This window comes from Callionymus lyra, chromosome 7 (genome assembly GCF_982586985.1).
Source record: "Callionymus lyra chromosome 7, fCalLyr1.hap1.1, whole genome shotgun sequence".
Classification (NCBI taxonomy): domain Eukaryota; kingdom Metazoa; phylum Chordata; class Actinopteri; order Syngnathiformes; family Callionymidae; genus Callionymus; species Callionymus lyra.
Window position 1 is genome coordinate 15,802,437 of NC_141824.1, and position 24,532 is coordinate 15,826,968.

General features: G+C 39.7%; 3 protein-coding genes across 4 annotated transcripts in view; 1 reads left to right on the plus strand and 2 right to left on the minus strand.

Moving 5' to 3' along the window:
* Positions 1–230: 230 nt before the first annotated feature.
* On the minus strand, positions 231–11,893 carry baz1b (bromodomain adjacent to zinc finger domain, 1B). Its single transcript, XM_087794838.1, has 21 exons — positions 11,190–11,893; positions 9,645–9,761; positions 9,001–9,145; positions 8,712–8,904; positions 7,977–8,098; positions 7,642–7,839; positions 7,400–7,573; positions 6,035–7,271; positions 5,280–5,438; positions 5,080–5,218; positions 4,793–4,935; positions 4,571–4,685; positions 4,384–4,482; positions 4,135–4,312; positions 3,862–4,041; positions 3,629–3,776; positions 3,096–3,243; positions 2,901–3,016; positions 2,241–2,362; positions 2,028–2,134; positions 231–1,782 (listed from the first exon to the last, which is right to left on the minus strand). The coding sequence occupies exons 1-21, from the start codon at positions 11,306–11,308 to the stop codon at positions 1,089–1,091; spliced, it is 4,653 nt and encodes a 1,550-aa protein (XP_087650964.1). The 5' UTR covers positions 11,309–11,893; the 3' UTR covers positions 231–1,088.
* Positions 11,894–12,928: 1,035 nt separating this feature from the next.
* bcl7bb (BAF chromatin remodeling complex subunit BCL7B b) lies at positions 12,929–16,824 on the minus strand. Its single transcript, XM_087795380.1, has 6 exons — positions 16,658–16,824; positions 16,143–16,218; positions 15,962–16,052; positions 15,718–15,876; positions 14,009–14,112; positions 12,929–13,461 (listed from the first exon to the last, which is right to left on the minus strand). Exons 1-6 carry the CDS (start codon positions 16,768–16,770, stop codon positions 13,390–13,392), a joined length of 615 nt encoding a protein of 204 aa, XP_087651506.1. The 5' UTR covers positions 16,771–16,824; the 3' UTR covers positions 12,929–13,389.
* A 1,903-nt stretch (positions 16,825–18,727) lies between these two features.
* hip1 (huntingtin interacting protein 1) overlaps positions 18,728–24,532 on the plus strand; it is a 39,170-nt gene continuing 33,365 nt past the window's right edge. Inside the window, exon 1 of one of the 2 annotated variants that reach the window (XM_087794840.1) lies at positions 18,728–19,052. Coding sequence is in view for 1 of the 2 variants with exons in the window: in XM_087794839.1 (XP_087650965.1) it covers positions 18,936–19,052 (117 nt within the window). In the remaining variant the exon portion in view is untranslated. The remainder of the gene's footprint in view (positions 19,053–24,532) is intronic. The other variant, XM_087794839.1, reaches the window with a different exon arrangement.

The following is a 24,532-nucleotide window of genomic DNA, read 5'->3' on the forward strand; positions in this document are numbered from 1 at the left end:
CTCGACAGACTATAAATATTTGTATAAAAGCAGATGTCGAGGCTTTTCATAGTCATCCTGTCGAGGGCAGCCAGACTTATAATCGTCGAGGAAAGATCTACAAGGACACCATGTTGACCAGTCGCACAAACAGGCTGGTAGGTTAGAGTGACCCCTAGTGGCCGTTTCACACATGGCAGACGAGCTGGTGTTTTCTGACTACAAGAAAGGGTACAAAAATATTCGACGTGTTCTGTGAAGCCCTGTATTGTCTTTTTATTGAACCAACATATTTATACAATACCAAATAAACTGTCAAAAATATTTAAAAATGCCCATTTTCTTAACAAAAATCACACTTGTTTACAAATGTTTATGCACAAGTTCTTGGTTTTTTTCCTCTGTTTTTAATCTATAAAGTGTGGTCCTGATGCTGGCATATTAGAATTGACACAGCGGAGTGCAAACACGAGTGAACGTTGAGGTACAGGTGCTTTTTAAAGTGGCAGGGCACTGCTGCAGACATCAAGGCCGTCACCGACGACTCAACGAGGGTTTTGTCAAGTGTATGTTTGGAGCTCCAGTCTTCGCCATGTCTGAATGGTACGAGCTCTATAGCAACCATAACAAACAGTGTTCAGATAACCCTGGACAGATATGACTTTGATTGAGAAGAAAAAAAAAATGCCAGGACTTGTGTGTAATTTAAACAAAAGCTGGTTCACACGCCAAGACAAAACCCTTTTCCGTTTGAAAATTAAAAAAGAAATTGAAATCAGTTCCATGGCAGTGTGCAGTGGTCGGTACATAAAGGATTGCCAATGACGTTGCACTTGTTCAGGCATAGTACAAAAAAAAACAAAACAAGAAACTACTAGATTTGAGGTCACCGGTTTTAAATCAAGTCCAAAAAGTGAAAATAAATTCTCTCAAATACCTTTTGAAAAAATACAACTCAAATGTTACAAATATAAATTTGCTTTGCTTTGACCAAAACCTGCACACAAAAATCGAGGGCGCGTAATTCATGATTTGTCCTGAGAGGCAGAAGAGCTAAGCGTGTTTTTCCGAGACAAAAAAAAAAATAAAGCAACAAAAAAAGAATTGCATCAGCGTTTCCGTCTCTTGGAATGTCGCTGGCGGCTGACCTGCTCCTCCTCGCTGCTCTCACCCCCGGCGTCAGCTTGACCTCTCCTTGGCCTCGTTTTCCTTGTGTCCCGCTCATCGTCACTATCCCGCTCCTTGTAGCGCTTCTTGCTTGCAGTGGCAGAAGTCCTTTTGCTTTTCCTCCTGCCGTCGTCTTCATCCTCCTCTTCTTCCTCCTCTTCCTCGTCTTCGCTCTCCACAGCAGCCCTTCGCCCATTTGTCGTTTTCTTTCCGTGCGATTTTCCGTTTTGCATTTTCTTTTGCTTCGCTTTCTCTTCCTCGTCCTCTGCGTCTTCTTCTTCTTCTTCTTCTACTACTTCTTCATCCTCCTCCTCCTCTTCTTCTTCTTCTTCGTCCGATGTTTCCTGAGGTTTGCTGGTGCGTTTGCGTGAGTGTCTTCGGAGGTAGTTGACGTTGGGCAGCTGCTTCTGGAGGAGGTCCACGAAGGTCTGCTCCGTCTTGGCCATGCAGCCCAGGACGCTGCTGCCCTGGTCGTTGTACTCCTCCGCGTTGGAGAAGATCAGCTTCACGTCCTCCAAGACGTCCTGGGCGTGGCGGTACGAGTTCTGGCCAAACTTGCCCAGCATGGTCTGGAAATCCATCGGCTGAGTGATGACCTCCAGGTAGTCCTCGGCCTCGTCGGGAGACACAGGCTCCCTGGTGGAGAGAACATGTGGCGTCAACATTGGAGATCAAGTCATTGTTATTGTGAATAATATGAATGAAATTAGCTACAAATATTACACTATTGCCCAACTGTTATTGTATATTATTAATAATATTTTATTGTTTTTTTAATATGTGCAGTGCATGTTTAAACTCATGTGCATTTATGTTTTTCTATTTCTTCTTCTACTGTGAACTTTAGGCACGGATGAAAGATCATCATCACTTGGGCTCACCTGAAGGGCCAGCTGTATCTGAACTTCTTAATCTTCTTGATGATTTCCTCACAGCGTTCCAGCTCCAGCTGTTGCTTGGTCAACCCGGACCTGGAGCTCTGTCGCACCTGTGGGATCCAAACGAGGAGCATCAGGAGCATGTTGATGAAGGGAAGAGGCGGTGAGATCCTCCACGGTCTGTGGCCTCATGTTTAATTCAGAATCGAGTCTCACCAGCTCGTCGATGTCCGCCGGACTGTTGGGGCCCTTCGGTTTGCTAGAAGACTTCTTGGATTTTGGCTTTGAACTTTTCTGACGAGACGACGACGACTTCTGATTTTTCTTTCTCGACCTCACTGAAGAGAAGAAAGGACGACAAAAACAAAAAAAAGTCAATCTCACTCGTGTGTCCGTGTGTGCGGCTCGTCGTGAAGCCAGAATTGTTCATTCGCCTCGAGTGCGCCCGAGCCGACAGTTTGGGATCATCCTGCCACATACGCGGGATGAAGCCGCGGTGACACGAGGCATCAAAAGCGTCAGCCAGACCCGAGCGTTGCCGCGTGTCAACACCAGGACAATGGAGACAATGGAGCCGAGAATCCATCTCAGCATTCCGCTCATTCCCTCTGAGCCAGCTTTTGCAAGATTGTTTTTACATTTGATGCAAAATAATCCCAGACGTCATCCCCGTGTGCAACGGCTGCCAAGTCCTTTTGTGATTCTTATTTTGTAATAGGTGTCAGTACGTTGCATAAGGTGGAGAAGAATCTACCAAAGACCATCAACAAGTCCCGAACTTACTGTTTTCCTGATATTCTTAAAGACATTTTTAACTTGTTTCTAACGTAATATTTTAACAACTTTTATTGCCTCCATAGCAACAAATCGACTCACAGCTGTGTCCTTTCTGGTAGTCTTCATCTTCCTCGTCATCATCATCATCATCCTCTTCAGAGTCTTCCTCCTCTGACTCGTCCTCATCTTCATCCTCCGTGTCTTGGTTATAGTTCCTAAAGAAAAGAAAAAGTTCAACATGATGATGTCGGACTTTCTTAAGAGGCTTTTGTTAGAGCGAACGAGGCGAATCACCTGGATCTGGATCCTCGTCTGGCCTCGGTGGGCTGACAGGCGGGACATCTCCACTCGCCCGGGGGTATGCGGTGCAGAACGGGTCTCAAGCAGAACAGGTGGAAAGCCTTGTTGCACTCGTCGCAGAGGATGAGCTTCTCGTCGTCGCCTGACGAGAAGAAATTAAAACAAAATGAGAGACAATTTCAGACTCAACCGTAGGAGTGCAAGAAAAGATTTATATACTTAAATATTGCAATATTCCTTTTTGTAACACTGTATCGGAAATCAAAAGCACTGTATCAATTTTCTTCTTTACCTTTATATCCCATTTCGTAGTCCTTTTAGTTTAAGTGTGTATGAAGTATAATTAACATGCAAATATTGACAGTGTTCTCTTATTTGTTAAACTAATTAAACTTCCGGCTACTAGGTTGCAGCAGTTCCTCTGCAGCTAAAGGAACAATTAAATATGATAACTGAGGACCAGAGGATACAGTAATAGTATCACAATATCGTGACACATAAACGACTCGGCAGATTATCAGTTTTACCTTTCCTGCGGCACACTTTGCAGCGCGCGTTCTCCGCCGACATGTCCCACTTGATGCAGGCGTCCAGCATTCCCAGCAGTACGTGCATCCGGGAGAAAGTCTGAGCTTCCCGGATTGCATTTTTCCACTTTTCCACTGCTGTTGCCACCTAAGATTAAAAGAAATTAAGTTTTAAAGGAAGTATTTTTCAACCCATCAGACACATTGGTGACATCTCGACTCGTCGCTTGTACCTTGGCCTCGTCCGCGATTCTCTTCTCGTCGTCCACTTCTTCAGCCTTAGCGCTTTCTTCTCCCGTTTTTCTCTTCTTTTTCTTAGGGGCCATGAATCCCTGCAGGAACTTCTTAATGACACAGGCCTGGATGGTGATGATGAACTCGCCAAAGTCCTTCAGGCCGCTCACGTCCTTCAACTGCGCAGAAAAATAAAAAACACGTCAAATAAAGTTGGAATTTTTCAGATTATAAAAGGGAAGGTCATCAGTTTGTTTGGACTAGAAACAAACCTGTTCTTCCAGGTCTACGTCATCATCCATGTAGCCGAGTCCTCCCTTTTGAAGACGTGTAGCAACATCCTGAATATCGCTACGGATGAAGTTGATGAGGTCTACTTCTGGGTTAGAGGGGTTGAGGCCCAGTTTGTGCTTTGTGCCAACGCTAATGGATTGACTGATCGCTGGATATCTGAAAACGAAAGCGATAAAAGGGTTTTATTGAAGACCATGATTGATTCGTTTTTAAATAACATTACTTACAAACTCCGAATCTTCGTCCTTAGTTGTCCCTCTCTCACTCCCTGAGGGTGAAGACCTTCGGACAATTCGACGAGTTGTTCTTCAGTCTCGCACACAAACCTGTTGTCAGAGAAAGAACGACGACCATAGTTAACCAAAAAAGTTATTTTAAAATTGTGTTTATCGGTGCAGGGAGAGGATATCCTACCAAAGATTCTGTCCATGCTTTGGGATTGTGGTTTCCACACAGATGTCTGCTGCTGCCCCCTGCTGGGCTGATTCGCTGACTGCATCATCCACACTGCAGTCATCCTTATCGGTTCCTAAAAAGAAAAAGGAAATAAAAACAGATTATGAAGCAACATCTAGAATAGGCCAGCTGAGGTCCATCAGATTAATTCATAACCAAGAGACGGATATAAATCTTCACCTTGAGTTGACGCACACTCGGAATCCTCATCGGTCTCGGGAAGTTTTTCTTCGGGCGGCGGTGTGAAGCTGTAGTCGATGTTTTCGTTCACCCAGCCTTTCTCGATGAACAAACCGGGCACCTCATTGGAGAAGAGCCAATACCTGGACGAAGAACATAAGTAAAACTATATCGGTTCCATCAGGATATCGAATTGTTGAATTTAAACGTTGAAACATTTCAATAAAAAAAAGGTTTCAAGCTGAACTATTTTCATCATCACTTATAATGTGTTCATCACTACACACCTGTTGTGGTTTCTATCTGTGCCCAGAGGCAACCTGTGCAGCACCAGTTTGGCTCTGGTTATCCCGTCCTGGAAGGCCTTTTCCGTGGCGACCCGGTGTCGGCGTATGCGCTCCTCTTCTGCCTCTCGCTCCATGCGCTCTGGTGACAATACAGCGAGTTGAATACAGTGGTCAGGTGCAACCTTAGCTAAAAAACGCACCTTTATTTAGTCTTTCCGTTTCCTCCTTCTCCTTCTTCACTTGCATAGACATGAGGCGGCGGCTCTTGACTGAGCTGATCATGTCCTCTGGCTCAGCAGGAGGCTCCGCCTTCTCTTCCTTCAATGGCTTCGTTTCTTTGACCTCTTTCTTCTTCTCACCTTTGAGGTTGAATACAAGTGTGTAAGAAAACCTTTAAATTATTCAAAACTATTTTTCTTTTACTACGGGTCTGAGAGAATGGCCAAGATATACAGGGGTTTTTTTTAAACAAGAGTTTATCAATATTGAACTATTCCTTTGTTTGCTTTCAAATTATTATTTTTTTCCCCTCATAGCGCTTGTTTTTTTTATGGATTTCGATAAAATAATAAAAAAGAAATAATTTACAGTCAACATGCAAACATTCACAGAATTCACACATTTTGCTTTGCAATTAAACGTCTGGCCTCTATGGGAACAATAAAATACCCCAAAATCCCGACGAAGGCTGAGGACGAGAGGATACAGTCGACTCCAGCAAAAGTTGATGTTTGAAAATATTTTTTGGTTTTAAAATAAATGAAGCAGTTATGACTTCGTCAAGAGTCATGTTGTTTGTAAATTCTGAAAAACCAGAGTCAAGTACTCGACAATACTACACATATATCCATGTTCCTACAGTATCACACTATATCGCATCGTTGCCCCTGTATCGTGATAAACATCGCATTGCCAGAGTCTTGCCTATACACACCTTCACCCCCACATCTCTTACCTTTGCCCTCTTCCTTTAGCTTCTGCTTCTCAGCCCTCTTGCGATCGTTGGCTTCCTTCAACATGGCCAGACGCTCCTTCCACAGCTCGGCTGAGCGCTGATGAACGGCCTCCACGTGGTCCTCCACGGAGTAGGTCATGAGGATGCGGTGGCAAAGTGCAACTAGTAGATTGACCTTCTCCTCTGGGCTCAGCTCGAAAACCTCTACGGTCTCAAGTTTCTCCAGGAATTCGCTGGTCACCACGTCGTCGAAGTCGCCCAGGACCCCGAGGTCGTCCGAGCCCTGACCGCTCTCGCCGTGGGCGTCGCACGGTCGCAGACACAGTCGGACGAGCTCGGACACGGAGTGCATGGTCAGTGGGATCTCGGACAACGGCATGTCCAGTTCACTGTAGCCTTCCGCCAGCTCGTCCTGCAGCAGAGTCTGAAGCAGCACCACCATCACCCGGTTAATGTAATGGAAGCCGGATCGACCCGCGGCGATGGCTTCCATCAGCTCCACGGCTGTGATGGGATGGGGATTGTCGGGCATGAGCAGGCCGGAGTAGCAGTTGAGGAAGTCCACAACCATTGCAATGCTCCCAAACAGAGTGTTGGGTAAGCCCTCGGGCATGTCCACCAGTTTGAATGTCGGCAGAGTTTTGCCCCCTTCGATCTCCTGGTCCTCGTACCGACGGGACTGCTCTCGGCGGACAAGCATCTCCTTCTCGCGACGCTCCTTCGCTTTTTCTCGCATCTTCTCCTGGAATTCTTTGCGCTTCTTCTTCGTTTCCTCCTCTTTTTCCTCTTCCGTCATGGCCGCCCATAGTCTCTTCCGCTCCAGAAGGACAAAGCGTTTCTCCACGGCCTCCCTGAGCTCCTCTGGCAGTCTGCTCCTGTCGTCTGCAGACAAGGTTTTGGCGGCCTTGGTGATGTGGCCCGACAGCGTGTTTCTTTTGTCAGGCTTGCCCTTGTTGTCTTTGTAGTAGCGCAAGAGGTGCAGCGCTATGGGAGGCAGCGCTTTCCCTAGTTTTGCTGTGCCCAAGCTGCTGCTTCTAGCTCGCTTCTTGGGACTTCCAGATGGGGTGCTCTTGGCCAAATGTAGCAAAGTCATCTGCTTCATCTTGGGAGACTTTGGGCTCAGTTTGCCATCTTTTTTAGGCGATTTAAATTTCTTTTCACTGCCTTTCCTCATTTTCTTCGCCTCTTTTCCATCTCCAGGCTTCTTCCCGGCTTTCGTAGATCCTGGTGTCTTGGCCTGGCGTGGAGAACCATTTATTATCATTTTATGAGAGAAAAATACGACACTATTTGCTCGTGAAATCAAGTCGTATGACTCGCATGAGGAAAAATGTTTTTTTTTAGCAAAACAAAAAAATGGCTGACCTGCATCTGGCTCCACATGGTGGGACTTAGGGGCAGGCCTTGAGAATCCTTTCTCTTCTCTCCCTTCTCATTGCCCGAATCCTCCGCCGAGTCACTCTTCTTTAATTTTTTGCTGCCTCTGCTGCCAGGAGATGTCAAGCTCTTGCGCTTTGTTGAAGGATTCTCAGCCAAAAACTTTTTGGCAAGAAAAAGGAAAATTATAAACCATGTCCACAAAAGGAAAAAGACTAATTTCAAATTACCTTGTGAGGCGCAAGCAAGAAGTCGCTGAATTTACTTGGTAGGCTAAACTTCTTCACTAGCTCATCTTCGACCACCCAGGGGGCGCTCTCCCCCATTCCTAGTCTCTGAGCATTATGCCTGATGAAGTAGCGGATGATCTCCTTCGTGGGGGGTCGCTCTGACCTGAAAAGACTGTTGGCGGGAACGTCACTGATCACCTGGGATAGAAAAATACAACTTTACTGATGTGGATGAATTTTTCGGAGACATTTTTAATCCCATTAGGAGACGGTCACTTAAAATCTTCATTATTAAAACACAAAGACACTCATGGATAATAGCAATGCAAACAAACCTTGTCCTCGCTGACAAGCTTCACGTCATACTTAAGAGGAAGGAATTTGGGCATCACCCATCTCCTCTTATCTTCCTTGGTCGCAGCTGCACTTTTTCGCGGCGAACGTCGAGCTCTTTCACCTAAAAAATATGAGCAAAACTATATTTAAAAAGGCTTTATATAGATGTACGTCTCTTATTAGTCTACAGTAAAGAGCTGGTGTGTATACTTGTAGGGGTTTCATCATGTTTATTTAATGTATTCACTCAGACAATAGCTTGTTTTTCAAATGATTATCATTTAATTCATTATTGTATTATTATCATCGTTATTATTTCTCTTGACAATTGTTATCAGATTGTTTGTCAGAAAAAAAAGGTTATCTGTTTAAATGTATACATGATTGGAATATTTCTAATAAAAACTTTTTTTTTAAATAAAGTAAAGGGTCACAGCAACTTTTGAAAAAAAAAAGGCCATAATATTTTTGGAACAACCATCAAAATCTTAAGCTTATTAGCACAGTTTCCATGCTTCTTTTTCTTATTCACATACATTATTGTCTAAGGCTTGAATTATATGCCTAACTTAGGACATACCAAGTGTGATTAAGCCAAACTAATTTTTGTCAATATATTATATTTGCATATGTTAAAAAATACTGGTTAGAAAAGCAGGATTGTACATTTTTTCCCTTTAAAAGCTCATAATAACAGTAATTTAAATGAAGCTGTTTAAATGATACCAACTTACTCAGACTCTCTCGTCTGTTGTCTTCTTCTCTGGGAGCAGGTTCCTTTTTTTGATTCTCTTGACTGGCGTTTTCCTTGTCACTCGACGGAGAGTCGCAGGCGCCTTCCAGCTTCTTCTCTCCGGCCTCACCCTCCGTGTTCTCCTGAGGGTGAATCTTGACCACGTTTACACGCAGGCTTTTGTCCTTCCCAACCTAAGAAACGGAGTGAGTTGACAGAGTGATCAGAAATTACAAAATGCAAGAACTACAATTGAATTTTGCGTGTTAGAGTTAAGTCTTTACACCCACCATGAAATCACATTCTTCACCGACGGCATATTTGGTTAAAATCTCCATCCACGCCATTTCAACCAGTTTGTCGAGAGACACCGTGTTGTGGTGAACCATCTCAAGGATGGGCTTCTCAAACCAGACGGGATACTCTTCCTCTAGCCTACACAGAGTAAATGATAGAATTTATTAAGAGATGTGAAACAATGCAGTTATTCAAAACCTAATTTGAAATGGTAAACATCAAGACGGCAACTTAGTCCTCATAAATATACATTGATGGAGCATTTTACGGTTACATTTTTTCTGTAAAAGTCTTAGCATTTAACTAGCAGCCATTGTAGGTTCATGAAAAATTGTCAACATATATTTGCTCCAAAATGATTGTGAAACATCTTGTATAACATCACATTTATATTTCTTTCACTAAAAAAGGTGAGGAAGGAATAACATTTTCAAGGGCATTCACATGTAGCACACACCATTCAACTAGAAATCAAGGCGGAGCTTCAGAACGAACCAACCACAGCGCAGAATCTCGGTGGCAACAGTTGCCGTCTTAACAGCTGTATTATAAAATGTGCAAAACTCCCACGTTGATGGAAATAACTTGAAGGCCACACATATTCGTCAGAAGAACGAGTAAAGGATCAGACACTTACAGTTCTGTGACTTCCTGTTCTTCCTCCCATGCTTCCTTGTGCGTCAGCTGGAGACTGCCGGTGCTCTTGCATGTCCAGATGCGTTCGCTGTACCTACTCAAACGAGCCTCATATTCACTGTGGACACCAAGTTAAGGAAACTTTTGCAACACAATAGAATGACATTGCTGATTCATTTTTCCAACACTCAAGACCAGTCTGGCGAGGATTTACAGCTGCTTGAGACATCATCGCAAAAGTATTCAGTGTTAATCCCTGCTGCAATAATGGAAGTTAGTTTCAGCCAATCAAAGCGTTACCCGTCAGAGGTACATTCGTTTTCAACTATGATGCTCAGTTATACAGAGGAGAAATAGTAGTTTTGTTGAGTTACTGGGGTTGATTTTTATGGGATATTCCATTTTTTTTTAGTAGAGTAAAGAATAAATCACTAAAAAAAATAGTTTCACCGGATCTTAGCTGATGTTGACCACATTTTACCAAGTCTTTTTGAAAGACCAATCACAAGACATTCCGGAGATGGAATAAAGAAGCACTAAAGCCACTTAAAACAAAGTCTATTTTCAGGTTCAAGGAACAGGGTTTATGGCGTAAATTAAAAAAAAAAAAAGTTTTAAAATTTTATTTCAAGATCAACCAAACCCGGTTGGAAATTAACACGTTGTATGTTTTTAAACAAATAAAATGTCCAGCACAAACTACACCTTGCCTTTTACATTGAGTAGTATAAAAAATATTTGGACAATTCTCATCTAATTTACACTTTTTTTGGTCTCTGTTAATTGTTTTAACATTTATTTCAATTTTGCATTTTATTGACCACCTGTAAATCATTTAAAAAATATATATATATATATAAATGTTTAATTATTTTTGAGATTTGAAACGAATATTTGTCTTCATACCTTTAAGACGTTTAAACATTGGATTTAAGATTTTATTTTCAATTAAAATTGATTTATTTAGATTCATGAATTAAATGCCTTTTTAAGACTTTTTAAGGATCCGCGGGAACCTTGTAGTAAACAGTAGGAACTCATCCTCATCTCAAACCAAAGATTCCAACTCAAATAGGTGAGTTGTTTTTTTTGCCATTTTATTTTAAGTTTCCGAGTGGCAGGTTCCGTTTTAATACTACGAAAAACATCCCTAGACCATCTCCGAGCATCTCATGCTGCTATTGTGACATAACGTTAGCACTGAGCTAGCTCGCCCTGTTAGCATAGCTTGACAGTACAAAAGCTAAAAGTGAAAGGACATTTTTAAGAAATACCCGGTACAAGTTTAATTTCACAGCAATAGTAACAGTTCATTAATGTGTTTAAGTGTAAGAATAACCCGGCTAGCTAGGAACAGACATGAAAGGAAAGTGTTAAATAAAGGGATCAAAGTGCGGGGGGGAAATATTAAAAAACGTCTGAAAATGACAGAGCGTTAGCATGTTGTTGTTCAGGCCTCCCAGTGTGGTAATAGGAGAGAATGGCGAGCTACAGGGGTTTTAAGGCTTTCAAAATGAGTAGGACATCACCGTGGTTCTGAGGATACTCTTTGTTCCTGAAGGCCTCCTTCGTGTGCTCGATGATGTAGACCTCCTCTCCCGGGCCTGCTGGCTCAGCTAGCGGCTTAACTAGCGGATAAGGTCTTCGGCCCAGAAGCGGAGCCATTGCGAACTAACTATAGCGCGACTTATCTCTTACAACACGCCACCCTGACAACTCCAAAAAAAGAATAAAGCTTCGGTATATACAGAAAAAGAAAAGTAAAAGATCAGACAGCCGGTGGGGCCCAACGTGTTACAGCTAGCAGGGCTAGCTAGTAGCTATGTCGTTGCAAAACAATAACAACGCGCGTCTTCCAAGGCGCCTCATCGCATCCTTTGCTTCTCTTTAAAAAGTCTCCTTTTCGGTGTGACAAGTGTTGACGTTGTTGTCTATAGTGTTGACTCACAAGATCCCCGGCGGTCGATCATGTCAAAAAAAAAAAATCCAGCCCCAGAAAAGGAGTCTCAAACTCGCGGCAAAAAAAAAAAAATGTCAGTAGAAGGTCTTGATGAAGTCTTAGAAAACCTAGTAAATCCTCACGCAAAACAGTAAGTCCTGGTCGTGGATTTAATATTTAAAATAAATCGATCTGGTTTCTAATCGTATAACGGTGCTGGCTGGTGTCCCACTTGAACCAAGAAAAGCTGGATCAATCGGGAGGTTGAAGTTCCAGTTGAAATGGCGGGAGATTCTAGTAGACCGGCACAGGTTCTGTCCGCCCAGAGACGTTTCCCCGGCAGCGAAGAGCGTCGACCGGAAGCCCCGCCTCCAGGACACGTTGATTGGCCGCAGCGTTCAGGGCGCCATCGTTAAATTGACGTCACGCGGATTATGATTGGTGAAGCGCTTGTACCACGTCAATTCCGTTCATCAAACCGCCTCTACAAAGATGGATAAAGTAAAAGGGGGAAGCGGATGACATTGCTCTCCTTGGTGCTTTATTGCAGTTAATGTGTTTTTTTTTCGATGATGATTGATAGACGAACTTGCGCCAAATTGCTGAAGATCCACTTTTATTAGAGTCAAATTCACTTACTTTTTTAACACGCAACTTCTTGTTATAAAAAAATATCAATATGAAATTATTTATTTACGTTTAACATGCAACTTGTGTTAAAAAAAACATAGGATATATCATATTAAAATTAAGTATAAAAGTGCTTTTACCTCATCAGCTGTTCCATGAAATCACATTAACCCATCGCTAACATTATAGAACTTGCTCCATTTCAGTGAAAAAAAGGAATGACAGCAAAAGAGTTCTACAGCAACTGCCAAACAATAAACAGCTGAATTATAAGGTAGCGGACTTGTTAGTCAGATAATAATATTAATAATTGGTATAAGAATTCCTCCATCTATATAAAATATGCTTTTTTAAAGAAAAAAAAAGGCAAATGCTACATGTATTTATTAGGTCCTATTCAGGAAACAGGCCAAAGCTTTTGTCTCAGAGGATAAAAGGGACAATAAGTAAGTTATAAAATATTGTTTCTGGCTCCCCCAAGTGTTATAAAAGTGTAACTTCGATTCAGTTACGCCTTGAAAAATATGAAGCGCTGCTTTAAGAAACAGTTTATTTAGCTTGATTGCCTTCTTTTTACTTTTTTCCTTTATTTTTTGGTTGACGGTCCTTCGCAACTGCCACTGTGGAAATGTAATTGTACAGACGATAAAATTGATATAAAATTGAACCATGTTGGAAACGTGTAAGATGTTGTTCATGAAAACCATTTTCACAAGTTAAAATAAACGTTTGCATTTATTCTTCCTTTACAGATTACAATCATTTTAAACATTGGCATAAAAAAAACACTTTCTCTTTCATTTCATTGTTTTGTCTTGCAAGCCAGGAGCCAATAGCATGAGCCTTTTTAAAATCTACATACATTCTGATCATAACCACAATTTGTTAGACCATTTTAAATACCTTTTTTTTTTTTTTAAATAGTTATAGAACACAAATGATGTTGCTAAGTGCATAAACAAAACAAAGAATAATACAAGTCTTGGTTATTGTTGTGTAAAATGCTTATCTCTCTTGAGATCTTAAAACTACAATAAAAACAGAACAGGCAGGCAGTATTTTTAAATGGATAAATCAATCTAGTGATTTGTATAATTACATAAAAAGCTGCAGTATCTTCATTTTGTAATCCGTCAATAATATCGAAGAAACCCTTTTACTATACAAGTAAGTAAGGCTATCTCAGAACAGAATTTTCTCCTGTGCATATTTTCTTCAGTGGAGGTGCTCCTGTCTCATCCTGTTCTTCCTGCGGACAGAAATACAATGAAATTAATTCATCATCGTGGTTAGTTTTCAATGACTTTCAACTTACTGTCTTCCAACTCAGAATAACTGGAATTAAGTGCTTAAATAATCAAAGAAAAATATGTTTTTTTTCCCCAGTTTGATGCAAATAACACATTTGTATAAATAACTGTTTTAAACTTGAACTGTATTACATGAAACATCTGTATTTCACTCAAATACAGATGTGACATGAACTATTTTGCAACACACATGTTATCACTTAAAGTTGGCTGCTTTATTCTGACCAATACCTTTTGCCAGAACACAACACAGACAAAAGAATGTGAAAACAATAAAAAAAAACTATCCAGACGGCAAGTTCCTGGTGTCTGCAGATAATTTAGAATTTGGCTCAGACATGAAATCAAATGATCTGTAGAACAACATAGTTTATGAAATATGATGATAGAAAGTACAGAAGAAAAAAACAAAGTGGAGCTTGACGCTTTGTACATTTCATGTTCGGACAGGCCATTAATTAAAGCACTTTTAATTTTTTTAAGAACCTGAGGGTCCCGAGTGCTGCGTCTCCCACTTGCTGATGAAAGAAGGTCCTCCTTGACCAGAGTAGGAGGTTCATCTGCTCCTTCTTGTCCAGAGTGAACTGGTCCTGCAACGACACAATGGCGTTACAGTATGAGGTAAAGGTTTAATTAAAAAAAAAAAAAAAGATTCCAACCTCTTAGGTCAGGGGTTGTAGTCTATCACAGTAATTTGAGATGCTAGTCATGTGACACAGATGTTGAATAACCATTGAATGGAAGACTGTTAATGATTACATGGATTTCTATGATAAAAACTTGTACGAACTAGACAACCATCTTTTTGATTCTGATTATTTTGCTTGTCCCAAGGGTCCCCCTGACCTCAAATATTGATTTGTCCTTTATTCTTTCACTTTTCAAACTTTGATAAATAATCAATATAATTGTTAATTGTTTAAGCTAAACCATGTTTATGATTACTACTAGGGCTGTGTATTGGCAAGAATCTGGAGATTCTGAAGTACATTAACAGTCTCAAACAACTTATGCAACATGCAATATCCAGTATCTGTCTGTGTTTAATTTTCTAACTTTAAACTTTGTTTAAAAGCCAAAATGATTCCAAACATCAGCGTTAAAAGCTGCTTGATCCTGGTGTATCCTTTCTTTTCGCACAGTTTAGTTTTTACTTTGGCATGGAGGAAATGATGAATGTTGCCAACTAATGGCCAGAGGTTTAATTGCAGCACACAAATTAATAAACGCTGTGAATATTTGAGTGTTAATTGTAAAAAAAAAACATCAAATGATTGTCTTTATACACACACTATTGAAATATAAACCATAAAATAACTTTGAATACAAATAAAATCTTATTTCAAAGGTGAAAAAAAGATGATATATACATTTTTTTCTCTTCCTGATATCCTCTCAGCATTTTCATCAGTGAGTAGAGAAGCAGATGAGCACGAATGCTCCTTCCCAGATGCAAAACAAATAGACTCAAGGACTCATAGGACTCGGGCTATTAAATTGTACAATTCTGAGTTCGGGGGCAGGAGTGGAGTAAAAGTATCATGATGTTCTATTCTATGTTAATCTTTGTATCCTTTGTCTTTGTTATTTTTCATTGATCTATGTTCTTTATCTTAGACTTAGATTGTATCATCTTGTTCTTTCCCTTTACTTCTTCTTGTTCTTGTTCTTGTTTTATTTTGATTTATTTTTTATGAATAATTGCTGTATTGCTGTGGCTAATTTGAAAAAAACAATTTCCTGAAGGAGACCTCCTGAGGGATCAATAAAGTTCTACTTAGCCTAACATTTTTTATATCAATACAGTATTATTGAATATCGAGTAGAGTATCAGAAATAAAAGTATTGCTATTTACCGTTATATACCTATAATTACTATGCTTATCTTCACTGCAGTTGATATTGTCCAGAATATTCATTTTTCAACCAAAAGTTTAAACCTACAAAAATATATTTTGGCAGTATTTTAATGGTGGATAATTTTTAATGTAAATATGACCCAATATATAGTACTACATAAGTACTCGTTTCCGTTTCCTCATGTGATCTGATGACACAAGTTATCAATATATGGACACAAAGGATCATCTTTGACATGCTGTCTTCTATAAAGGTTCTTTGTGTGATTATGTAAACATAAGTGAACCTTTCATTTGAATATAAAAAAAATAGACAGATGATTAAAGGCAAGTTACCGTCCACGGTCTCCTGGCCAAGCATGGGCGGCTGAGAGTCTTCGGCTCTGAGGCTGGAGTTGTGTGGAGGGCTGACCTGCTGCGAGCTGGAGTTGCTGCTGCTATTGTCCATCTTTGGATGGTAAACATCCGACAGAAAGCTCTGGTTGCTGTTTTCATCTGTCCCACAAAAAACATAAGAAACACTTTACCGACATCTGGCAGTGGTTTTTATTAATAAACTTAATTAATTAAACATCTTCACCAGTATAATCCAGCAAAGAATTGGTGTTTTCCAGGACTACGTCCTTCAGTCCACTGGCATTTCCACCCGTCGTCGACTTGGTGCGGAATATCTGGAGAGAGGAGGAAGAAAAAAAAGAAAAAAAGATGACATTGACATTTAAGCTTTATCCTCTAAACAGATCATGGACATTAGCACCCACCTGCTTCGTTTCCGTCACAGGGACCCACTTGTATATGCGTAAGGATGTGTCTCCAACAGTCACCCATTTTTTCTCCCTTTTGATGGAAAGATTGAGAGAGAAGCAGCTGAGTATATATATATATACTGTAGCAGTAGCATCTGGATGATCAGTTACTCAATTTACTAGAGAGCCCTTTACGAGTTGGTAATGCACGTTTTCATCGCTAAAAAGTGGACATTTAATCGGTATTGTTGGAGGGTTTCGAGGTTATTCAGCGTCGCTGTTGTTACTCGTGTGTTACTAGCGAGCTGCACAAGCTAAAGCCATATTGACAGATCTCGTAGGGGAGGAAGAAAAAAAAATCCAATAAGCCCCTCCTCTATCGTCAAACGAGGGCTCTGATTGGCGCGCCGCCCTGCCAATCATGCAACTTTTCCGAGTGAAGTTTGTTGAGCAGCACAGGAGATAGCAGCACAATTCCCGTTGACACGCAAACATTCACGTGCACGTACTGGTCCGTACGGACGACTTACCATTTCCGCACTTTCTCGATGGCCGCCAGAACCTTCTTAATGTCGTCTTTGGCGCGACTGCGAGTCTCTGCGCGTCCTGATCGTCCCGACATCTTCGTGCTGTTTTGATTCATCTACAGATGCAACTGAAAACTTCAAGACCAAGCCCCGGCGCTTAGTTACAGTGTCAGTCTCGCGAGATTTCACTACGGCTATTATGTAGTTGTTGTTTTTTTGTTTTTTGTTTACAGTTTACGTTTAATTGTCATATGTACATAACATTAATACTATTGTCTTTTTATAATTAAAAATATATATATTTATTTTAATACTGCCTTATTTTAAAGTTAAGAAAACAAACCACCACAATGATCATTTACAGTTGTTATTATAAAATTAATTATTATAAAGTAATTTTAAACCAAAATTTAAAACCTTTTTTATTGGACGGTTTATTGGAGATTGGGGTTGTGGGGGCAGCATTCAAAGAGGCCTGGACATCAAGGTGTCTTCCTGGAAAACTCAATCTGCTACTGGGGTGAAATAAATCAGTGATACTTCTGAGCCTCTACTGCACTGGTGTCAAAATCAGAAAAAGCACTAGCTTACCGGCAGCAATTTATACAACTTCAACAATTCATGGTAATAGCCTAGATGGCCTGCTGAGAAAAGGTTAGGTTAGGTAGGACTTTATTGATCCCTCAGGACGTCTCCTTCAGGAAATTGTTTCCAATTAGACACAGCAATACAGCAATTATTCATAAAAATAAGAACAAGAATAAAGAGAAAGAACAAGATGACACAATCTAAGTCTAAAGATAAAGAACATAGATCAAAGAAAAATAACAAAGTCAATGTAATCATGTATATCATATAATATATATTATAAGGTAAGGTAAGGTAAGGTAAAACTTTATTGATCCCTCAGGAGGTCTCCTTTGGGAAATTGTTTATTCAACAATATTGTTGAATATATTGTTATATATATTGTATATATATAACAACATATTGTTGTTATATATATTATATATATAATATATACATATATAATATATGCAATTAAAAAAATGATATCCTTCATTATTTAAAGCTTGTCAACCATTAACTTGGATGTATATGTAATATACTTTTAAACATTTATAAACTTGTAATAATTGTAAACCTTTGAATATGACTTCTACTACAACTTTACCTATAAATATTTGAGATTTGAGTTTTGGGAAGTCAAGTTAACACTTTATCCACAAATACATTTTAAAGGTCAAGGTAGTTTATTGTCAATTCTGCAGTATGTCTAAAACATACAGATGGTTAGAAATGGCCGTACCAAGACCCACTGTACTATGAAGACACGATTTTAATAAGTATAATAGAATCAGAATAAGATACTTTTATTGCCGGTGTTGTAAACACTTCACAGGAATGTTTTGTGGTGACATTACAGATACAAATAATTAAATAATATGAATGAAATAAAAAGTAATCAATACTATTAAAGTATATAAAATATAAATTGAAATAAAAAACAGAAACAATACATTTTCCTGTTAATATTATTTTAACATTCCCCAAAAAAAGGTGTAAGTTCTAGTTGGAATTTTGAGATCTATTTTCGCAGGCAGCTGAGCACCACAGTGACCACCGGAGGGCATTCTTGAGCCAGATGGAGCTTCTTTTCTTTCTTTTTCTCATTTCTAGGGTGTCCTTGAGCAGTTCAAATTATTCAAGTAAATTATTAAAAAATATATCCTTATATTCGGTCACAGATACACAGACTAATCATTTAAATATTCAAATTGTCATCCGGTCGTATTTAATGTTCACAGTAGTGTGGGTGATGATGGGGCGGATGTGGCGGGGAATAGTTCAGCCAGTGGTAGACAACAGTGGGAGGAGTCAGTGAAGAAATATCCAAATAATAACTGACGCATAACGGTTTATTTAAAAAAAAAGTTTAAAGTTTATTGATAAATCCACCATTTAGATTAATCAATATGAGAATCTTTAAAAAAAATAGATATGTTTTATTTCCCCAAAATATGCTCTTTTTTTTTTGGCTTTTATTATGAAAAATGTTACGGCGGAAGGAGGGTCTATCGCTGCCCACTTTACACTTTTGCTTTTCTGGACCGCTACTGTCAAGTGGCGTGTTCTGTAGACGGAGATCAGGTCCAGTGACGAGAGACAGGACACAGCATGGACAGCTGCTCGCCATAGCACGAGGATATATATCAACCATTTTTTTTTTATACCGAACGGTGTTTTTTTTCTCTCGTCCTCCTCTCAGCCTCCGTCGACCATGGATCGGGTGAAGAGCTCCATGCAGCAAGTACCCAACGCTATTCCCAAAGTGATCCGGCGGACAGGAGGGGCCAACAGTCTGGAGCTGGAGAAGGAAAACTTTGAGAGAGGGCAGGTATGAACAACCGCTGCTTCACATGACAACAGTGGCCATGTTTTTTTTTTCTTTCTTTTCTGCTGAAGCCAAGTTTTTGTAGTTTGTCACAAAGCAACCCATGTTTGATTCCCTCGTCAATGCCCTGCATTGTGTCTTGTCTGTGATCAGCAGAGACAACTGTACAACAAAAGAGCCGTTGAAATGTAGGTCAATGGCCTTTACAATTCAGATCACAGTGCTGGATAAACTAGACAACAAAAAAAAATCTGGAGCCTCTCTCTCTCTCTGTCTCTCACCCAAGGATGGTGTTGTTGTTGTTGTCAGCACTTGTGTTCCAGGAACAAACACCAGGACGTCCCAAGATTACATTATCTTTTAGATGTCTTGGAAGATGGAGCTGGTAGACCTCCTCTGCTTTTTTCCTTGCTACGAGTCCTGCTGTGTGCATGCCTGGTGGTCTTCCCTTCTCCACTTCCTAGACCATGCTGAGGGGCGGGAGAGAGAAGCAAAAGTAGGTCAGATGAATCCAGGCAAGCAACTGCCATGATGGGACTCCAACTTAACTTGTGATAAGTTTGACGTGGAATCAATGATTAAAGATGGAATATTACGTTTCAAAATTGATGCACTTCAGACTCTACCGTGGCTCCTAAATCGTTTCACTTTCATGACAATGGGATTTAAAGGAAAAGTGTGGTGTCTTGAGCTATATAAGAAAACATCTTAACTTTCTCCGTGGTGCCTTAAGCGTGTGAAAAGTTAGCCGTGCAATGATGGGAACTTTGACCAGTACCGACGAGAATTCCAGGATGAAAAGACAATTAATATTGTTCTGGCACGACTAGAAAGCAGTGCTTTTGTTTGTGAGGATTACATGGTTACTGTTGAGTTTTAATCACAGATTATATCCCCCCCTCTCACAACACCAACCTTGTGTTTGTCTGATTTATGACAAATGATCCAGAAATGTGCCAGACGCTTCAGGAATCAATGAATTTTCGCCTCTACTTTACAGGGATCAGTGAGAGATAATCTCATCTGATCTGTTTGTTGCGTTAATGCTAAATCTGCAGGGGTCCTCGTTTTCTCTTCTCCGCCCCCCGGACAAAACCGTGGTGACATTGTTTTATTATTTCCTGTGTGACAACAAAGACATCTGTTTTATCTACGTTCCCTAACCAACTCCATTTGCCTTTAATCTTCCTCTTCCTGCTGGTATATCCCGAGTCGTCCAATGGTGACAAGTCTTTTTGCACTTTTATTTCTGCTCGATCTTAAAATTGACAGTTGGCTAATATTTGATGGATGGATGGATAAACTTTATTAATCCCTCTGGAGATCTCGAAAGGATAATATTCATGTGGATTTGAGATAATCTTTTGAATGTGTCGCCATAGCAGACAAAAAGCATACACTTCAATTGTCATACTGTCTTCAGTTGGAAGAAAAATATTTTTTGTTATTTAAACTAACTTTAAAATGTACAGTGTGTACAATGAACAGTAAAATGTGTTTTGGGGTGATACATTTCAACCAAAAATTACAGCTGTAATCACCAGCTAATCTAACTAGTATAGCCTCCTGTTTAAATTGTCCTTAATGTTTAATGGTTTCCTACTTTTAAAAATCTGCAGCAAGAATTCTGACCAGCTCTAGTAGAAGAACTGGCATTTCCCCGATCCTTAAAACGCTGCATTGGCTGTCAGTTTCTTTAAGGATCAATTTTATTGATCAAATTCTGATTTTTACTTTCAGAGCTATTCATTGTCACGCTAAATCTAGAAGTATTTTTAAGTATGTATTGCTTGTGATTTTTCAAGCGCTTTGTGACCCTGGTCTAGAAAGGCGCTTTACAAATAACTATTACTTACTTACTTTCTAAGTATCATTTAAGTTTTAAAGGACGGTAAGGTTAATCTTAAGAGCAATTAACCGAACCACCAACATTAGTAAATGATGACGGTGATGTCATCTGTTGCTTGAAAAATACGCCGTCTGATCATCCCGTCACTTTATTGACATACAGGGACTTTTTCAGACGCTTACCCAGGACTCACACCGAAATAAGTTTTCTGTCCAGAGAGTGATGAGAGTACCCTTCAGATCAGTCACATATTTTTAAGTTTTTTTTGTTGACTTTGGACCTTGGTATTTTATTCTGTAAACACAAGTACATCTACAAGTTTATTGACGCTACACGATCACAGAAAACAATGTTTGCGAAGGACCAGCGATGCAGAAGTTATAAAATGAACTAAATGTTTATTTGATGCTACCCTCGTTTGAGTCGGAGCACTAGAAGATGTCATTGGAGCCCTCAGCTGTCAATCAAAACAGATTTGGTGTTTGGAAGATGGCTGACAAACATGTACAAACTGTAGTTTATTGTGTTGTGTTTCTTAATATTGGCTCATGTGGTTACGAAGGTGCGTCAAAATGCATTGTAAATATAAAGAATTCTCGATATACTTATAAGTAATTATATGTTTTGCATTTTGTACGAGCTAGATCGTTATTTAGGTTCGGTTAGGTAGAACTTTATTACATTTTTTTTTTCCAATTAGCCACAGCACTACAGCAATTTTTCATAAAAATAAAATAAGAACAAGAACAAAGAGAAATAAAGAGAAACATGATACAATCCAAGTCTAAAGATAAAGAACATGTATCAAAGAAAAATAACAAAGACAAAGGATACAAAGATTAACATAGAACAGAACATCATGATAATCATCATCATCATTTTTCATCATTTGAGTTGCTCGCGTGATGTAAATAGTGATGTAAATATCTGTCTTAATTGTGAATTTAAAACAGTTTCTGGCGCTTTCTATATGATTGTAAAGAACGACATACAGTATATCGAGCAATGACCAAACACTGAGCTTTAAAGTCCATTACATTTGCAGGTTAGTTCAAATCAGTATGTTACCAAAATGACCTCTAGTTAATAGTAAACGGACAATAACGTGTATCACGTGCAGCCATGATGCTGTCTTGTCCGCCTGCGGAGACTCGAGTAAACAAGTGGGGTGTGTTCAGAGTGCCATTGTCCACACAGGGTTATAAAAAGATCGCAAGAGTCAGATAGCAACCCCTGCCGTCTTAAAATGACATGTTCCACCTCGTAATGGCCGCCGACTCTTTAATTTGGTGTTTGCTGGGATTTAATATGAAGTGTGTTTGTATTGACGCCAGAGCTTTGAGCTCAGAGTCTAGTCTTTCGAGTCTATTTCCTGTTTCTGACTTGAATTCTACATTTATTCTGATAAATCCTCAGAGGTTATCGACGCCTTCAAGGGAAGTATAGAAAATAATGAGCCCATTTATTTTTATCCTACACTATAATTAACTCACATTTCTTCTTAACACAGGATTAGTAGCGATGGTTTCCATAGCAAAAAGTGTAACTGTTTAATATGACAAATAATTGAATGAGCTTTTTCGAACGAGGAAAGAAAAGTAACTATGAAGGTACAAATTATTTAACTGTAAATGGAGCAAAAGGCTGTCAAATGCCGGAGGAAACTGTTCCCTTTACCAGGATTAGAAAGGTGCTCTTATCTGGGCTGTGATTAGTACTTGTCAAGATATTCTGGGACGCGAGTTCCTCGACATATTTCCAACATGTCATTATTCGCTACCAAAATATCTCTTTGTATAACAAAGTGGGGGAGGAAACACTGATGAACTGTGCATGGTTGAGAGATAAGAGTGCACTTATAAATAAAGTCACATTACATTTTAATTTGTTTGCTAACGTTCATGCCTAATGGTTTCCAGCGGTGACTCATGAATTGCCTTTTAAGCTAACATGTTAGCTCAATGCCCATGTTAGTTTCATTTTTTTAAAATATTTTTTGTGATGGTATAAAAATAAGTCAGGTTTTTGCTTAGTGTATACAGGTTAGCAAAAGTTTAAAACTAGTTTCAGATACTCTTGTCTCATCAGCTCCAACTTGTTTTTATTTCACATTAAAATTATATGATTTGAGTTTATAATTTGGTTAACTACATCTGAAAATGTTGGATCGTAATTGGAAATTATACAATTGTGCGTGAGTGATGTTTATAAAGAATGTTTTTTATATAAATGCTATAAAAACTTATTGAAGCTGATCTGAAGGGCAAGATGAGATTGACAAATACACATAAAACATACAATTATATTAAAGTTGATTCAAAATTGTACATCAACACACGTCTCAACCGTTATTAAAGCCGATCTCTCTTGATTCTCGTCTCCTGATGTTCTTCTGGAATCTTGGCTCGGATCCACACACTTGTGTTTCTTCACCCGACTGAACCCAGCAGGATGTATTTTACATCTCCTTCTTGCCTGTTTTACACCTCTCTCCACATTGTGTTGGCTGTCTTTCAGCGTCCCACTTACTTCCTCTCCTTTTAAACGGTGTGGGAGTCATTCAGGGACACCCGCATCCGTCCAGTGTGCGGCTCACAAACACGAACAAGAGAGCCGTGAAAACACAGAGGCAGCAGAAAAAGCAGGTGACGCGACCGTACGTGTCGCTGTGCTCTTCCGACACATTTCCACAGTTGCTGTAAATCGCTACAAAAAATGCTTCTGCCCACTGATTATTTTCATTTTTCGCTCTTGTAATGATTAATCGTAATAGATTAAAATCAATACCACACTGTTGTTTGTAAAGACCCTGTTACTGTCACGATTGCATATGGAATGAATAAAAATACCTTGTCAGAGAAGCAATAATGGAGAAAGAGTTAAAAGACATGATCCGGGCGATGACTGAGGATGAGAGGATACGGTCGACTCCAACAGCTTTTACAAATTTTTGGTTTCAAAACGAATGAAAGCAGTTATGACTTCGTCAATGCTGTGTCTCAAATCGCATACTTCTCTTAGTATACTAGAAGTTAGTATGCATCAGGATAGTGTACGTACTAACTAGTGCGCAAATTCTCCACAGATAGTATGTCTCAAATCAAACACTGCTGCTACGCACTAACAGGAAATGACGCGACAGCTTCTTCTTCTACTTCTATTTAACGGTAAACAACCAGCTGTTGGAACACTATCGCCAACACCGATTGGCAGCAAGTTTTGCAAGTTTGGAAGAAGAAATAAATAAAAAATATGAGAATCGAAATATTCGCGAGATATTTAAGCTGGTATCAGCACCGAACACGTGTCTTCCTTCTACTTTTGCTGAAAATACGCCTCTAAGTATATGAATATATATGCATATATATGACGTAACTTCTGTTTACAACGTCACTAAGATGGCAGCTGTTTAGGGTAGATAGTGTCCATCGAACCATGCTCAGTTTTGTGGGCGTTTTAGTTCGACAATTTAGTGTGCATGGCCCACTAAATTTTGCATACTAAGAATTGAGACGCACTTACGCACTAAAAATACTAACTTTGAGTACGCAAGTATGCGATTTGAGACACGGCACTGGAGTCATGTGGTCTGTAAATTCTGCCAGAGTCAAGTACTTGTCAATACTACAAATAT

What these genes read in the sequence shown, in the direction of transcription:
- bcl7bb (XM_087795380.1), bottom strand. Translation starts at nt 16,770, where the DNA reads ATGAATCAAAACAGCACGAAGATGTCGGGACGATCAGGACGCGCAGAG. An exon ending in TTCTTTGCTGGATTATACTG is followed by an intron (nt 15,877 to 15,961) that starts GTGAAGATGTTT and finishes TTTGTGGGACAG; the next exon opens with ATGAAAACAGCAACCAGAGC. An exon ending in TGGCCAGGAGACCGTGGACG is followed by an intron (nt 14,113 to 15,717) that starts GTAACTTGCCTT and finishes GTGTCGTTGCAG; the next exon opens with GACCAGTTCACTCTGGACAA.
- baz1b (XM_087794838.1), bottom strand. Translation starts at nt 11,308, where the DNA reads ATGGCTCCGCTTCTGGGCCGAAGACCTTATCCGCTAGTTAAGCCGCTA. An exon ending in CAACAGACGAGAGAGTCTGA is followed by an intron (nt 8,099 to 8,711) that starts GTAAGTTGGTAT and finishes CATATTTTTTAG; the next exon opens with GTGAAAGAGCTCGACGTTCG. An exon ending in CGAGTGTGCGTCAACTCAAG is followed by an intron (nt 4,686 to 4,792) that starts GTGAAGATTTAT and finishes TTTTCTTTTTAG; the next exon opens with GAACCGATAAGGATGACTGC.